General features: G+C 38.7%; 1 protein-coding gene across 1 annotated transcript; it reads right to left on the reverse strand.

The window, feature by feature from the left end:
* Window positions 1-8509: 8509 nt before the first annotated feature.
* Window positions 8510-15622, reverse strand: CLK1 (CDC like kinase 1). Its single transcript, XM_052658311.1, has 13 exons — window positions 15502-15622; window positions 14424-14587; window positions 13956-14184; window positions 12875-12965; window positions 12417-12483; window positions 11229-11345; window positions 10972-11138; window positions 10390-10484; window positions 10169-10298; window positions 9546-9628; window positions 9076-9155; window positions 8881-8971; window positions 8510-8761 (listed from the first exon to the last, which is right to left on the reverse strand). The coding sequence occupies exons 2-13, from the start codon at window positions 14585-14587 to the stop codon at window positions 8618-8620; spliced, it is 1458 nt and encodes a 485-aa protein (XP_052514271.1). The 5' UTR covers window positions 15502-15622; the 3' UTR covers window positions 8510-8617.
* Between the last annotated feature and the right edge of the window lie 1046 nt (window positions 15623-16668).

Genomic DNA, 16668 nt, shown 5'->3' on the forward strand with positions numbered 1-16668 from the left:
TAAAACTCTTCAAAAAATCATCACACACACAAAAAAATCATCACAGAAGGAGCCTACCTCAACACAGTAAAAGCCATATACAATAAGCCTACAGCAAACATTATTCACAACGGTGAAAAATTGAAAGCATTCCCCCTAAGATCAGGAACAAAACAACGGTGTCCACTTTCACCACTATTATTCAATATAGTTCTGGAAATTCTAGCTACAGCAATCAGAGAAGAAAAAGAAATAAAAGGAATCCAGATCGGAAAAGAAGAAAAGCTCTCACTGCAGATGACATGATACTATACGCAAGAAAACCCTAAAGATAGTATCAGAAAATTACTAGAGCTAATCAGTGAATTTAGCAAAGTGGCAGGATACAAAATCAATACACAGGAAATCACCTGCATTTCTATATATTAACAATGAAAAATCAGAAAGAGAAATTAAGGAATCAATCCCATTCACCACTGCAGTAAAAAGAAATATCTAGGAATAAACCTACCTAAGGAGACAAAAGAACTGTAAAACAGAAAATTATAAGACACTAATGAAAGAAATCAAAGATGACAAACAGATAGAGAGATATTCCATGTTTGTGGGTAGGAAGAATCAATATTGCAAAAATGACTATACTACCAAATGCAATCTACAGATTCAATGTGATCCCTATCAAATTACCAATGGCATTCTTCACAGAACTAGAACAAAAAATTTTACAATTCATATGGAAACACAAAAGACCCCAAATAGCCAAAGCAGTCTTGAGAAAGAAGAATGGAGCTGGAGGAATCAACCGTCCTGACTTCAGATTATGCTACAAAGCTATAGTCATTAAGACAGTATGGTACTGGCACAAAAACAGAAATATAGACCAATGGAACAAGACAGAAAGCCCAGAAATAAACCCATGCACATATGGGACCTTATTTTTGGCAAAGGAGGCAAGAATATACAATGGGGCAAAGACAGCCTCTTCAATAAATGGTGCTGGGAAAACTAAACAACCACACGTAAAAGAATGAAATTAGAACACTTCCTAATACCATACACAAAAATAAACTCAAAATGGATTAAAGACCTAAATGTAAGACCAGAAACTAAAACTCTTAGAGGAAAACATAGGCAGAAGACTCGATGACAGAAATCAAAGCAAGATCCTCTATGACCCACCTCCTAGAGTAATGGAAATAAAAACAAAAGTAAACAAGTGGGGCCTGATTAAACTTAAAAGCTTTTGCACAGCAAATTAAGGTGAAAAGACAACCCTCAGAATGGAAGGAAATAATAGCAAATGAAACTGACAAAGGATTAATTTCCAAAATATACAAGCAGCTCATAAAACTCAATACCAAAGAAACAACCCACCCAATCAGAAAGTGGGAAAAAGACCTAAACAGACATTTCTCCAAAGAAGACATACAGATGGCTAACAAACACATAAACAGATGCTCAACATCACTCATTATTAGAGAAATGCAAACCAAAACTACAATTAGGTATCACCTCACACCAGTCAGATTGGCCATCATCAAAAAGTCTACAAACAATAACTGCTGGAGAGGGTGTGGAGAAAAGGGAACGCTCTTGCACTGTTGGTGGGCATGTAAATTGGTACAGCCACTATGGAAGACTGCATGGAGATTCCTTAAAAACTAGGAATAAAAACCACCATATGACCCAGCAATCCCACTTCTAGGCATATGCCCTGAGGAAATCAAAACTGAAAAAGACACAAACATGTATCCCAGTGTTCACTGCAGCACTATTTACAATAGCTAGAACATGGATGCAACCTAGATGTCCATCGACAGATGAAAGGATAAAGAAGTTGTGGTACAAATACACAATAGAATATTACTCAGCCATAAAAAGGAACGTATTTGAGTCAGTTTTAATGGGGGGGAGGGGATGAACCTAGAACCTATTATACAGAGTGAAGTAGGTGAGAAAGAGAAAGACAAATATCGTATTCTAACACATATATGTGGAATCTAGAAAAATGGTACTGAAGAATTTATTTACAGGGCAACAATGAAGAAACAGACATGGAAAATAGACTTAGGGACATGGGGAGAGGGGAGGAGAGGGTGAGATGTATGGAAAGAATAACATAGAAACTTACATTCAGTTCAGTTCAGTCACTCAGTCGTGTCTGACTCTTTGCGACCCGATGAATCTCAGCACATCAGGCCTCCCTGTCCATCACGAACTCCCAGAGTTCACTCAGACTCACGTCCATCGAGTCCATGATGCCATCCAGCCATCTCATCCTCTGTCGTCCCCTTCTCCTCCTGCCCCCAAACCGTCCCAGCATCAGAGTCTTTTCCAATGAGTCAACTCTTCGCATGAGGTGGCCAAAGTACTGGAGTTTCAGCTTTAGCATCATTCCCTCCAATGAACACCCAGGACTGATCTCCTTCAGAATGGATCAGTTGGATCTCCTTGCAGTCCAAGGGACTCTCAAGAGTCTTCTCCAACACCACAATTCAAAAGCATCAATTCTTTGGCACTCTGCCTTCTTCACAGTCCAACTCTCACATCCATACATGACCACTGGAAAAACCATAGCCTTGACTAGATGGACCTTAGTCAGCAAAGTAATGTCTCTGCTTTTGAATATGCTATCTAGGTTGGTCATAACGTTTCTTCCAAGGAGTAAGCGTCTTTTAATTTCATGGTGGCCGTCACCATCTGCAGTGATTTTGGAGCCCCCAAAAATAAAGTCTGACACTGTTTCCACTGTTTTCCCATCTATTTCCCATGGAGTGATGGGACCAGATGCCATGATCTTCGTTTTCTGAATGTTGAGCTTTAAGCCAACTTTTACACTCTCCTCTTTCACTTTCATCAAGAGGCTTTTTAGTTCCTCTTCACTTTCTGCCTTAAGGGTGGTGTCATCTGCATATCTGAGGTTATTGATATTTCTCCTGGCAATCTTGATTCCAGCTTGTGTGTTTTCCAGTCCAGCGTTTCTCATGATGTACTCTGAATATAAGTTAAATAAGCAGGGTGACAATATACAGCCTTGACATACTCCTTTTCCTATTTGGAACCAGTCTGTTGTTCCTTGTCCAGTTCTAACTGTTGCTTCCTGACCTGCATACAGGTTTCTCAAGAGGCAGGTTAGGTGATCTGGTATTCCCACCTCTTTCAGAATTTTCCACAGTTTATTGTGATCCACACAGTCAAAGGCTTTGGCATAGTCAATAAAGCAGAAATAGATGTTTTTCTGGAACTCTCTTGCTTTTTCCATGATCCAGCAGATGTTGGCAATTTGATCTCTAGTTCCTCTGCCTTTTCTAAAACCAGCTTGAACATCAAGGAGTTCATGGTTCCAAGCATGGCTTGGAGAATTTTGAGCTTTACTAGCATGTGAGATGAGTGCAATTGTGTGGTAGTTTGAGCATTCTTTGGCATTGCCTTTCTTTGGAATTGGAATGAAAACTGACCTTTTCCAGTCCTGTGGCCACTGCTGAGTTTTCCAAACTTGCTGGCATATTGAGTGCAGCACTTTCACAGCATCATCTTTCAGGATTTGAAACAGCTCAACTGGAATTCTATCACCTCCACTAGCTTTGTCCATAGTGATGCTTTCTAAGGCCCACTTGGCTTCACTTTCCAAGATGTCTGGCTCTAGATTAGTGATCACATCATCATGATTTTCTGGGTCATGATCTTTTTTGTACAGTTCTTCCGTGTATTCTTGCCACCTCTTCTTAATATCTTCTGCTTCTGTTAGGTCCATACCATTTCTGTCCTCCATCAAGCCCATCTTCACATGAAATGTTCCCTTGGTATCTCTCATTTTCTTGAAGAGATCTCGTCTTTCCCATTCTGTTGTTTTCCTCTATTTGCGTTGATCACTGAGGAAGGCTTTCTTATCTCTCCTTGCTATTCTTTGGAACTCTGTATTCAGATGTTTCTTTCCTCTTCCTTCTTTGCATTTAGCTTCTCTTCTTTTCTCAGCTATTTGCAAGGCCTCCTGAGACACCTATTTTGCTTTTTGCGTTTCCACTATTTGCATTGATTGCTGAAGAAGGCTTTCTTAACTCTTCTTGCTAGTCTCTATTCTCATCTGAACTCTGCATTCAGATGCTTTTATCTTCCCTTTTCTCCTTTGCTTTCCGCCTCTCTTCTTTTCACAGCTATTTGTAAGGCCTCCCCAGACAGCCATTTTGCTTTTTTGCATTTCTTTTCCATGGGGATGGTCTTGATCCCTGTCTCCTGTGCAATGTCACGAACCTCATTCCATAGTTCATCAGGCACTCATATGTTAAATAGATAGCCAACAGGTGTTAGCTGTATGGCTCAGGAAACTCAAACAGGTGCTCTGTATCAAACTAGAGGGGTAGGATGGGGAGGGAGATGAGAGAGAGGTTCAAAAGGGAGAGGATATATGCATACCTATGGCTGATTCATGTTGACGTTTGACAAAAAACAAAATTCTGTAAAGCAACTATCCTTCAATAAAAAAGAAATTTTAAAAAATCTGCTTGTCAACATAGAAGACAGGGGTTTGATCCTTGATCTGGGAAGTTCCCACAGGCTGCAGAGCAACTAAGTCCTTATGCCACAACTATTGAGCCTCTGCTCTCTAGCCCAGGAGCTGCCAACTACTGAAGCACACACACCCTAGAGTGTGTGCTCCACAAGAGAAGCCACAATGAGAAGCCCAGGCACCACAGACAGAGTAACCCTCACTCACCAAAGCTAGAGAAGCCCATGCGCAGCAACAAAGTCCCAAAACCGCCAAAAATAAGTAAATAATATTTTTTTAAAATAACAACTTTTAAAAAAGATATTGAAACAAGAACAAAGTAGACTGGACATAGATTTGCCCTGAGAAAGACTGAAGCCTACTTTCAAATCAGCTCAGTACCACATTGGATTAAGATGATCTGTCTTTCCTCTATGGGGATACCTAGGAGATATTGCTGGTTTGGGTCTAGGCAACTGCAATAGAGAGTACCATAATAAAGCAATACACACTAATCTTTTGGTTTCCCAATAGTGCACATACAAACTATGTTTACACCATAGTCTATTAAGTGTTCATTATTATTATGTCTATAAAGCAACATACATATTTTAATTTTATAACTTTATTGCTAAAATTAAGGCTGTATATTGTCACCTTATTTAACTTGCATGCAGAGTACATCATGAGAAATGCTGGGCTGGATGAAGCACAAGCTGCAATCAAGATTGCTGGGAGAAATATTAATAACCTCAGATATGCAGATGACACCACCCTTATGGCAGAAAGCGAAGAAGTAAAGAGCCTCTTGATGAAAAGTGAAAGAGGAGAGTGAAAAAGTTGGCTTAAAACTCAACATTCAGAAAACTAAGATCATGGCACCTGGTCCCATCACTTCATAGAAAACAGATGGGGAAACAGTGGCTGGCTTTATTTTTGGGGGCTCCAAAATCAGTGCAGATGGTGACTGCAGCCATGAGATTAAAAGACGCTTACTCCTTGGAAGGAAAGTTATGACCAACCTAGACAGCTTATGGGGTCACAGAGTCGGACACGACTGTGCAACTAATCACAGACAGCTTATTAAAAAGCAGAGACATTATTTTGCCAACAAAGGTCTGTCTAGTCAAGGCTATGGTTTTTTCAGTAGTCATGTATGGATGTGAGAGTTGGAGTGCTGAAGAATTGATGCTTTTGAACTGTGGTGTTGGAGAAGACTCTTCAGAGTCCTTTGGACTGCAAGAAGATCCAACCAGTCCATCCTAAAGGAGATCAGTTCTGAATGTGCACTGGAAGGACTGATGTTGAAGCTGAAACTGCAATACTCTGGCCACCTGATGCAAAGAATTGACTCATTTGAAAAGACCCTGACCCTAAGATTGAAGGCAGAAGTGGATGACAGAGATGGTCAGATGGCATCACTGACTCAATGGACATGAGTTTGAGTAGACTCTGGGAGTTAGTGATGGACAGGGAGGTCTGGCGTGCTGCAGTCCATGGGGTTGCAAAGGGTCAGACACAACTGAGCAACTGAACTTAACTGATAGTTAAAAAATGTAACCAGTGAGTCCTAGTCTTTTTGCTGGTCTTCCCTCAGTGCTGAGAAAACAGGATTGCTGATCTTCCCTAAATGCTAACTGATCAGGGTGTTGTTTGCTGAAAGTTGAGGTGGCTGTGCCAATTTCTTAAACCAAGAAAAGGAAGTTTACTGCATCAATTCACCCTTCATGAAGGATTTCTCTGTATCATGCAGTGGTTTGATAGTATTTTATCCACAGTATTACCAGAACTTCAATATTGGAATTGATCCTCTTAAACTCTACTATTCCAACAACTAAATTTACGTAATATTCATATCCTGTTATATATTTAATATCATCTCCACCAAGAGTAGGTTCCATCTCAAGAAATCCGTCTCTTTGCTCACTGAAAATTAACACCTCCTCATCCATTCAAGTTGTATGTGAGGCTGCAGCAACTCGATCTCTTCAGGCTACACTTCTAATGCCCTATTTTCACCACATCTGCAGGTATTTCCTCCACTGAAGTCTTGAGTCCCTCAAAGTCTTCCAGAATTGGAATAAATGTCTAAATCTTGTTAATGTTGACTTTTTGGCCTCTTCCCATGAGTCACAAATGTTCTTAACAGTATTCAGAATTGTGAATCCTTTTCCAAGTTTTTTTTTCAATTGACTGTCCAGGATCCATTAGAAGAATCACTATGACAGCTGTAGCCTATTACTTCTTAAATAATAAAAACAATTGTCAAGTTGAAATCACTCTTTGATACATGGGCTGCAAAATGGATGCTGTTAGGCATGAAAACATTAAATTTCCTTGCCCATCTCCCCTCAGAGCTTAGGTGTGTTGTCAATTCTGCTATCGTGCTAAGTCGCTTCATATTGTGTCTTGACTCTTCGTGACCCTATAGACTACCAGGCTCCTCTGTCCATGGAATTCTCTAGGCAATACTGGAGTGGGTTGCCATGCCCTCAAGGGGATCTTCCCAACCCAGGGATCAAACTTCTACTGCATTGGCAGGTGGATTCTTTACCATTAGCGCCATCTGGGAAGCATTGTCAATATACAGTATTTTGAAAGGAATCTTTTCTGAGCAATCAGGTCTCAACAGTGGGTTTAAAAGTTTCAGTAAACATTGTGAACAGATACACTGTCATCCAGGATATGCTGTTCCTTCCATTTACAGAGCACTAGCAGAGCAGATGATGGCACCCCACTCCAGTACTCTTGCCTGGAAAATCCCATGGACGGAGGAGCCTGGTAGGCTGCAGTCCATGGGGTCGCGAACGGTGGGACACGACTGAGCAACTTACCTTTCACTTTTCACTTTCACGCATTGGAGAATCCCAGGGACAGGGGAGCCTGGTGAGCTGCCATCTATGAGATCACACAGAGTTGGACACAACAGAAATGGCTTAGCAGCAGCAGCAGAGTAGATTTTAGCCTACTTAACGACCTGAAGATTTCTAAAAAGGGAAAATGAGTTCAGTACCCTAAAACCACCACATAGAATGGCAGCTTTTACTATTTACATGGTACCACCCAGTGTAGGTACATTGCTACAAACTCAAGTGAACTTGAAAACTCTTGAAATAGACTTAGCAGCATTACTATGTAATTTTTACCCCAGTTCCTTCTGAAACATTTTTATTTAGTCTGTGTCTTTGCCCAGTTCACAGTTGTCTTTATCATAAGTATCTTATAAAAGCCCATTTGAAAAGACTACATATGTGATTCCAACTATTCCAATGATTCCACATTCTAGACAAAACAGTAAAAATAGCAGTGGTTGGGAGATAAACCAGTAAAAATAGTGGTTGAGCAAGGTTAAGGACGACCAAAGCAGATTTTTAGAGCAATAAAAACACTTTGTATCCTATAATGCTGAACACATGAGGGATGTGGATAATGGGGGGGGGGGGGGGGCCAGGGGAGAGGCTATCTATGGGTGAAGCAAGTGGTATACTCTGCACTTTATTTTGCTATGAATCTGCAACTATAAAGCCAACCATGTTGAACCCTAAATGGACCAAGGAGTTTAAAACCATGGACAAAAACATGAGTTATTATAGTCTATTTGACAATTCACATTTAGCCACAAAGGATTTCTGGAAGTTTCTGTTATTGATCTTAAAGGGGTTCAGCACCTTAAGCCATCTGCAGAATCCTACTGGGAGAGATGAGAAAGCAGCAGTATTAAATGTGGGAATGAAGGGAAAACATAATCTGTTTGGCTAATCTCCAGTTCTTGGTATTCTATAACTTGGTTTCATTACATTTGGTTCAGAGAAGGAAGGTGTAAGTTCCAATGCTGGCAACCCCTAAACTGCAAATAAAGCCGAACATTTCTAGACTTAATGAAAACCCCAGAAAGAGATATACACCCATTCTTACACTAACAGAATATGATGCTAAAATATAAATTTCATAAATATAAGAAAATTTATTCTGAATAATTTTATACAGTAATTACTGAAAAGGACTTTCATTACTATTTAAATCCAAACAAAATAAACATGGCAATACAAAATTGCAAGAAATTTACAAAGCTGTACAAAATAACTTAATATTTAAAAATGGGACTGATACAGTCCATATGGTGTCTGATAAGCGAGCTGTACAATTATAGATTTATGTAGCTTTTTTAAGGGGGTAAAAGAAGGGATGCTTTAAGGCTTCTTTAAGAGTGATCCTTTTAGCTGGTTCATACTCCAACATTTTCTGAATAAGGTCAAACAGAAGCTCATGTTCAGCATCTTGGGAAAGCATAAATTCCTGAAAAGAAAAGAAATACAGAGTCAACAGCCCTTTCTACTACCATTTATTATAAGTTTATTTACCCACCATGAAAGAAACTCAAGGTTTTGATCATTTAAGCAAAGACCCAGGCTTACCTTCAGAGGTTTACAACGCCTTGAAACGTATCTGCCAGCAGAACTATGTTCATCCCAGTCTAATCGATCATGATGGAAATATTTACGTTTCCTAAGAATAAATTGATATTCGTTCATGTTTATAATGTTGACAATGAAAACTTAAAAAACATCTAGCAAAGGTGACTGACTGATGGCACTTTTTCTTAAACATACCTGGTTTTTTGTATCATATGTTTTGGTAAAGGCCCAAGAATCCTTTCCATCATTGCCAAATGTTCCTTACTATCATGCGTCTAAAACAATAAAGAAAACTTATTAACTACCTCTACTTGCACATTGTGTTTTGCTCTTATTTAAGCAAGCTGCTCAATTTTTAGTCAATGGATAATTACAGGTCACCAAAGAATGTGATCCCTAATCAGGTATACTTTTAGCAAGTTATAACTTACTGGAAAAAAAAAAAAAGGCCTACAGAGTAAATTCATCATAAATTTCTTAAAGATAATTATTTGTAATATACTTAGAAAAGTTTTAAATAAAACAAACTATGAAGGAAATAGTGTCAGAATTACACATGAAAAAGTGTTACCTAAAATGCATGTATACTTTATGTTAAAGTGTTCATTCATATAAACAGACAATTTACTTTGGCAAAGCTATTGAAACAGATCATTGTCACTTACTGGAAATACTGTAAACCCAAGGTAATATTCAATAAGAATACATCCTATACTCCAGACATCACATGGCTGGGACCATCCTAAAGCTGCAAAGCAAAGCAAAATGTTAATGAAAAAATTCTCAATATTTCTTACTGTCTTTGATCTTTGAGCTGGAAAGATCTTAAAGGAATCACTTAATCCAAACTTAAACATAACACAATAGCATAGTATGTTAAGAATCCCGGCTCTGGAGACATCTGGTTTCAAGCCCCAAATCAGGCTTACTCTTTTGCAACAGACTCGGGGAAGAAAATTTTAGTCCAAGTCTCCATTTATTAGCTTGGAAAACGGGAGCAAACTATACCATGCAAACACTAACATAAAGTGTATAGAATATAACAGGTACTAAATTATTATGCTTTAAAATCCCATCATGTACTATAAATGTGAAAACTGAAATCTAGCAAGATTAAGCAATCTCTCAAAGTCTTAAAAGAGTTGATTATTTGGAGTAAATTTAAAATCCTTAATGTGTTTTTATTATACTAACCCCTAAAATGGAAAGAGTCCCACAAACACCTAGAACAGTAAATTTTAAAGTTGGCTTCAACACAGGTCTCAAAGCATAGTTAAGAAATTCTTACCTAATATAACTTCAGGTGCCCTATAATGTCTTGTAGACACCAATGTACTGTGATGTTCATCATCATATGTTGCACTTCCGAAGTCTACAACTTTAATATCTGGATTTATTAAAGTACGTTCATCACGTTTCTGAAAATCATAAATGATGGTTAAGAAGGCATTATTAAGGAGGCATAAAATATTAATTTGGAAGTGTGAAGATAAAACATCAAAGACTTACCATTTTGGGATTATATGCCTCTGTGTAGTCAGACTGTACAAATAAGATGTTTTCAGGCTTTAAGTCTGTGTGAGTCAACTTATTACTGTGCAAAACTGAAAACAGAAAAAGTTCCTGTATTATAAAAGCCAAAAATCAAACTTCAAAGCTCTGCAACAAAAATTCTCTGGAAGTGGTCAACATTTAGCCTGTTAGAAAACCATCAGGGACTAAAATCTACTACTACACCTTTCTAAACTTAGTTCACTGAAAACCAACCATTTAAAAAGTGTAGTAGTATATTGTTGTCAAGATGGTGAGATTTGCCATTCCTGTATTTTTAACCCAGTGGTTCTAGATTATCATTTTTAGCAATCAGAAAAGCTAATCAGTGTTATACAGGATAACATGTTATTAAATGCTGGACAATATGCTTATTTACTGAATGATATGCAGTAAATTGACCAACAGCTTGTAATCAACTATACCTTTCTCCTACCTACTCTTAAGGCAGGCTACCAAGTAAGTGTACATTAGATTTTTTTCAAATATCCAAATTGGTCATTAAAATCAGTGTCACTCTGGAATATGTTAAGAGCTTACAGTTCACAGACTTGCATATCTGGTATGCCATTCTCCTGATATGATCCAGTCGAAAGGGCAGAAAACCATTTTCCTTAATAAAGTCATAAGTACTAAGTCCCAATAGTTCAAACACAATGCAGACATGACCATGATGCTCAAACCACTCCAACATCTGGACACAGCGGCTATAAAACATACAAAAGAACAACTGAGTACAGCCTCTCATAATTCAAATCTGCCTGAGGCCATTTCCTAAGTTCAATTCTGATACTTACAATGTACTGCTAGGGTCTGTTGTATTTAAGTGTTCCAGAACTTGTATTTCTGAGCGAGCTGCTTCACAATATCTATCCACATTTTTAACTATTTTTACTGCTACATGTCTACCTCCCCTGTTAAGAAAATTAAGTCCACATTACAAAAAAATAAAGATATGTCCAATTCCATTTTTTATCACTCTTCAAATCGTCCTACTTCTATTCTGAAGCAATATTTGTTTTTTCAATTTATGGTTTGGCATTCAGCTGTCTAATTACATGTAATTATAGGCAAATAGTTATGTCTAATTATACGTCCAACTTCAACTCAGTGTAAGCAACTAGAATGACATCTGGAAATATGATAGGGTCAATACAAGTTGCATACAGATTTTTCTCATCAGCCCATCTAACTCATGTGACCTTTTTTTGTGTGTGTGTCTTTTACGCACCAACAGCTCTAATTTAACAGTACTGTGACATTATCACCTCAATTTACATTCCAATTAAGACATAAAACATACATCATGGAGTAGTTTTCTTCCTATAGTACCAGTCACAGGCTAATCTTCATTTGGACCAGGTTGCCAAAGAAGTTGGGAAATAGTGGAAGTAATATAAAAGAGTGCTAGTTCTTAGAACCTTACAAACCAATAGCAGGAAGCCTCCCCTAATAATTCAAAAAGCTTTGTAACCCCTAAGGAGAAAGAAATTCAAACAAGAGACAAAAAAAATTTCCTACCCTATCTTATTTCAATCGTTTGAAGGGCATGGATAAACTTATGACATCAATCTAGAAAGTGTTTTTAGCCCTAGCTTTTGTTACCAGTATCAGATATGTCACTTTCTAAAATTACAGGTTCCTGAAGACTGGTTCAATGTCTGGGGTAAGAAAGTCTCCAGACTTCTAACATGAAACCAAGGCTAAAAACTGATCTAGAACTGTGCCCAGTGGGACAACAAAAAGTACCTTTGGACACAATTAAAATCTATTCTCAGCTTGTAGAAGCAGCTCACATGCACTATAAACAGCTACTGCCAAACACAAAGGGCTAGTAACTTTACTGAGCATTTCCTGTATCTAAGATAAAACCCCTAAGCTAAAAGGGTATAATGACAATAACTGATTCATGGTCAGATCATATCCTAAATGTATTTTCTGTACTGTTCACCTTCCCAAGTCCAATTCCAGACCAAGAAACTTACGCTTTATGATCAATGCACTCCACAACTTTTCCAAAAGCTCCTTCACCTAAAGTATCAACAATTTCATCTAAAAGAGAGAAATAAAACTCAGTTATACCAAGAAGTGAAAACAGTTTACTAACAATAAAGGCTATCAAATGCAGATTATTCTAGTTGATGCTACAAATTTCCTTATCACTAAACAGTTCATTGGTCAACACTGCCAAAAAACATATATAACTATTTTTAGATCTAATTTCATTCTTAAGCTACTTTAACTTTGATTAACTGTTTTGGAAGTTCTGTATAACATTAAATGTCTAAAGAAAGCAAAAACACAATCCCCCCCACCAAAAGAAACGGAAAAAACAAAACAAACAAAAACAGAGAAAGAAAAGATTTCCAAATCCCTGAAATCTTAATCTATAAATAGATTATGTTATCTGAAAAGTTAATAAGTGTTGAAAAATATTCTATACATCTTGCACTTAGTACGTCTCCACTCTGACAGATCAGGTGACCCTCCTCATCATCCTCTACACTCCTGGTTCTTTTCCTTCGGTGACTCTTCTGGAAACGTCAAGTGCGCGGCACCAAGATCATCCAGCCAATCAATATACCCGAGTGAATTCAGGGCAGAATACGAAATTCATTCAGCGGGGAGATATTCAGGCATTCAGATACACGCCAGGCCACAAACGGTTGGCAGGAGCAATTTCAAATTCAGTCCCCAGAAATTCACAGGGCACATAGTTTATGTTAACAGGAGAAAAACATGGCAAGGAACAGATTTTCAGATAAGATACTCAAAGTGGCAAGGTAACAAAACATAATACAATTGTTTTTCTTAAAAAAAAAAAAAAATGCTTAGTTGTAGCATTCACTGAAACATAACTTTAAGTTTCTAGTGTCCTAATTTAATGCTGCAAAATTGTAGAATGTAATTATTTACTTGTCAAAAGTAGACTGTGGCCAAATTATAATTTCCTAGCTAATCTAAGAAAACAAATATCGAAACAGTAAATAAAATAAAAATTCTAATGTCGGGGAGAAAAAAAATTGGCATACAAGAATAACACTACAGTATTTAAAATGTCATCTGAGCTTGAGCTCCAAATACATAACCAACCCATAATGTTCAAATCTGTTTTTTAGTGATAAAAGGATTAGCCTGAACAAAGGCAAAGCATAATCCTCAATCATGCAAATATAAAAATCCTACTTGTAGGTAAGACTTTCATTTATCAAAGCAAATCAAATAAAGTACCATAAAAATATTTTCAGAGTATCTTGTAATCCCTGCTATAAACTAATAGACATTATCTCCACTATTTCACTGGAATGACAATTAGTTGCCAATCATTAATAAAATCTGCTACCATACAATTAAACATGTACTGTACTTCAGGAATTTCCTATCCAATGCACAAAGAATCCTGCAAGTTAAAACTGAGATGACTTCATCCTAAATAGAACTTTCTCAAATGATCAAACATAAATTCAAGTTTTCCTGTTCCACATGGGAAATAAAATTTCCAAAAAATTTAAAAGAGCTCATACCCCATGTGAACGATGATATGAAGTGCTGTCGTGAATTCTGTGTTTGCTTTTATAACTACTTCTTCCACTTCTACCAGAGGACTTGCTACTATGATTCTGATATCTGCTTTCATAATCTCTATGTCGATGTCCAGGTTCACATCCTTGACTGTAGTCATTTCTGTATTCATCAATGTAGCGACGACTATGATAATCTTTCTCATTTAAGGATCTGCTTTCCAGGTAATAGCTAGAAAAAGAATGTTTTTTTCAATGCTTTTATTTTCTCTTAAAGTAGTACTCATTAAAATTTTTTTCCCACCAAAAAACATACTTCCAATTTTACAACCATAGCTGAAAACAGCAATGCATCAGTTATTTTAAGTCAATTCTAGTTTTAATAATGAAAATGTATTCCCCACCAGTTTTACTGAAATCAAACTGACATGTTAATGTTGTAATTACTGAGATACTAAGAACCCTCCTTACCTATCAGATGTTTTAGAGTAATTGTATCTGCAGCGCTTGTTCTCCCGTGCACTGCTATGCGATCTCTTCTTTCTTTTATGACTGCCGCTGCTGCTCTTCCATTTTCCATAATCCCAATCTTTTTCATCCCAATCAGGACAGTAACTTCTTTTTGAGTGTCTCATCTACATAAAAGACAAGTTTTCCCGGTTTAGTTGTATCCCACATGTCAACATTTTAATAAAACTCGTCCTCTAAAATTCATCCGAGTTGTGACGTTTTCATTGTTCTTTTAAATCAAAGCTCAAAAGTCATTATTACTCAACATGAGGGAAATCCTTTCCTGCCAAAACTACAAATTCCTAATAACTTGAAAAAACGTTATACAGAAACGACTTTTCATCAACTACCGCTCGTACCAGCACTAACACCTGGGGCTCCATCTCAACTCTATACAAAAACGAGCGTCGAAATCAAGACGCTCCAATTGTTCCGAGAAGGGGCGGCAGAAACACCCACGCCTAAAGGGCCCGATCACCCGACTTCTCACACGCTCCTTCAACTACACCATATTATTCCTGTTTCCTTGAGTTCCTAAACCTAACTTTTGCTTTCACCTCTGAGGGCAAAGACATTCGCCGTTTTCCCTCGAGTCGCCTTACATCGGGTCGATGTGTTTTTTTTGTTAAGAGCATAGTTTCTCAGAAGAGCGTGACTTAGGCACATTCCAGAACCCAAGTCATCACCAGCCTCCCCCCCCATCCCGCCGCCATCTTAGAGCCCGTCCGAGGCCTGCCGTTGCAGACAACATGGCGGCCGCCCGGGCTCGGCCCTCGCCGCTCCCTCTGGGGAAGGCAAACGTTCGAGAATCTCTGCCCGCCTAGCGAACTCTTCGCCGCGGATCACAAAGAAACTCGCAGCGACGGCCTCGATAAAGCTTGGAAGACGAGCGAACCATCTTTCTGCAGCTAGGCGGAGAAGAAAAGATCACCGCGCCAGAGACTGCGGGCGGCCAACAAGCCTGTGGGGGAGCTTCACGGGCGTTCTCAAGGCACAAAAGGGGGTCCCGACATCTAGCTCGCTTCTCCCTGCGTCTTACCGTCCTGGCCAAAGAGTCCAAGCCTAAGGAGCTAATGCTTGCAACGCGACCACGGAGAAAACCCAGCTGGCTCCGACAAGCTCCTACAGCAGTATGGAGCTAACAACCGCAGCGTCTCGACTTCTGGAAAACAAGATGACTAGGCAAGCGCGTCTCCGCCTCCGGGTGGGGCGGGGCGGGGCGTGCACGCGTGTCGGGCGGAGCTGGTGAGCCTTATGCGCAGGCGCTGGGTGGGGAGCTCAGAGACAATAGGTGGACCGAGGCAAGGCTTTGTCAGTGGCCATTTTGGCCTGCTCTCCGTTCTCTGAGAAGACGTTGTGTTGCGTAGAAAAGACTCGTTCATCCTCACTCAAAATTGTGTTCTTGAACACTAGAAATGAAGAAAAGTGGGGGAAGCGGGTACAAAGTAGCGTGTGTCCTGACTGCAACCGCTTAAACAGAGATGACACCATCTGCATCAAGTAGCCCCAAATTAGGAATTGTCTGGATTTGGGCTTTTTGTTCTGAGACATTTTTAAAACTAAACCTTACGTGACTGAGACCCACACTCACTGAGGTTAGATTGTAAAGATTTGTACCAAGGTTTTAAAAATCCAAATGTGAGAGCAAGAGCCTGGAGACAGGAAGTGGGACTCAGGTAAGCAACATTTCCATGTTAAGTGAAGCCTCTAAGGTGTAAAGTTCAAGTAAACTGAAAGGGAAAAATTGAAGGTTATTAGAAGAAGACAGAATTATCAGAAAACAACTTCTGAATAACAGAAATCAAGCTGCAATTTGAGAGAACAAAGTAACTGCTCATCCTGATCGCCGCCCCTCCTCCAACTTGAAAAAAGTCACGTTATTCCCTCTAAACTTAGTGAAACACATCAAATCATCACGCATGAAGATGGAGCGTACTTGTGTTTTTTGCACAGGAGAGCAACGTAGATAACCTGCCCATTACGGATGCAGTACTGTAGGGTAAAGTGATGAAAAGGAATACACATAGGAATTCCCAAAAACCTATGGTGGTTTGCATTTCTTACGCCTCTTCTCTGAAAATGCTTTAAAATCATTAACACCTAGATTTCTATATGGGATCAGGATCACTAAATTTAAGCTTAGTGTTTTGCTTGTGAGGGAGAAATTTCTCACAGTAACTTGTGAAATTTGCTGTTATTAAGTACA

Source organism: Budorcas taxicolor, chromosome 2 (assembly GCF_023091745.1).
Source record: "Budorcas taxicolor isolate Tak-1 chromosome 2, Takin1.1, whole genome shotgun sequence".
NCBI classification, from domain to species: Eukaryota; Metazoa; Chordata; class Mammalia; order Artiodactyla; family Bovidae; genus Budorcas; species Budorcas taxicolor.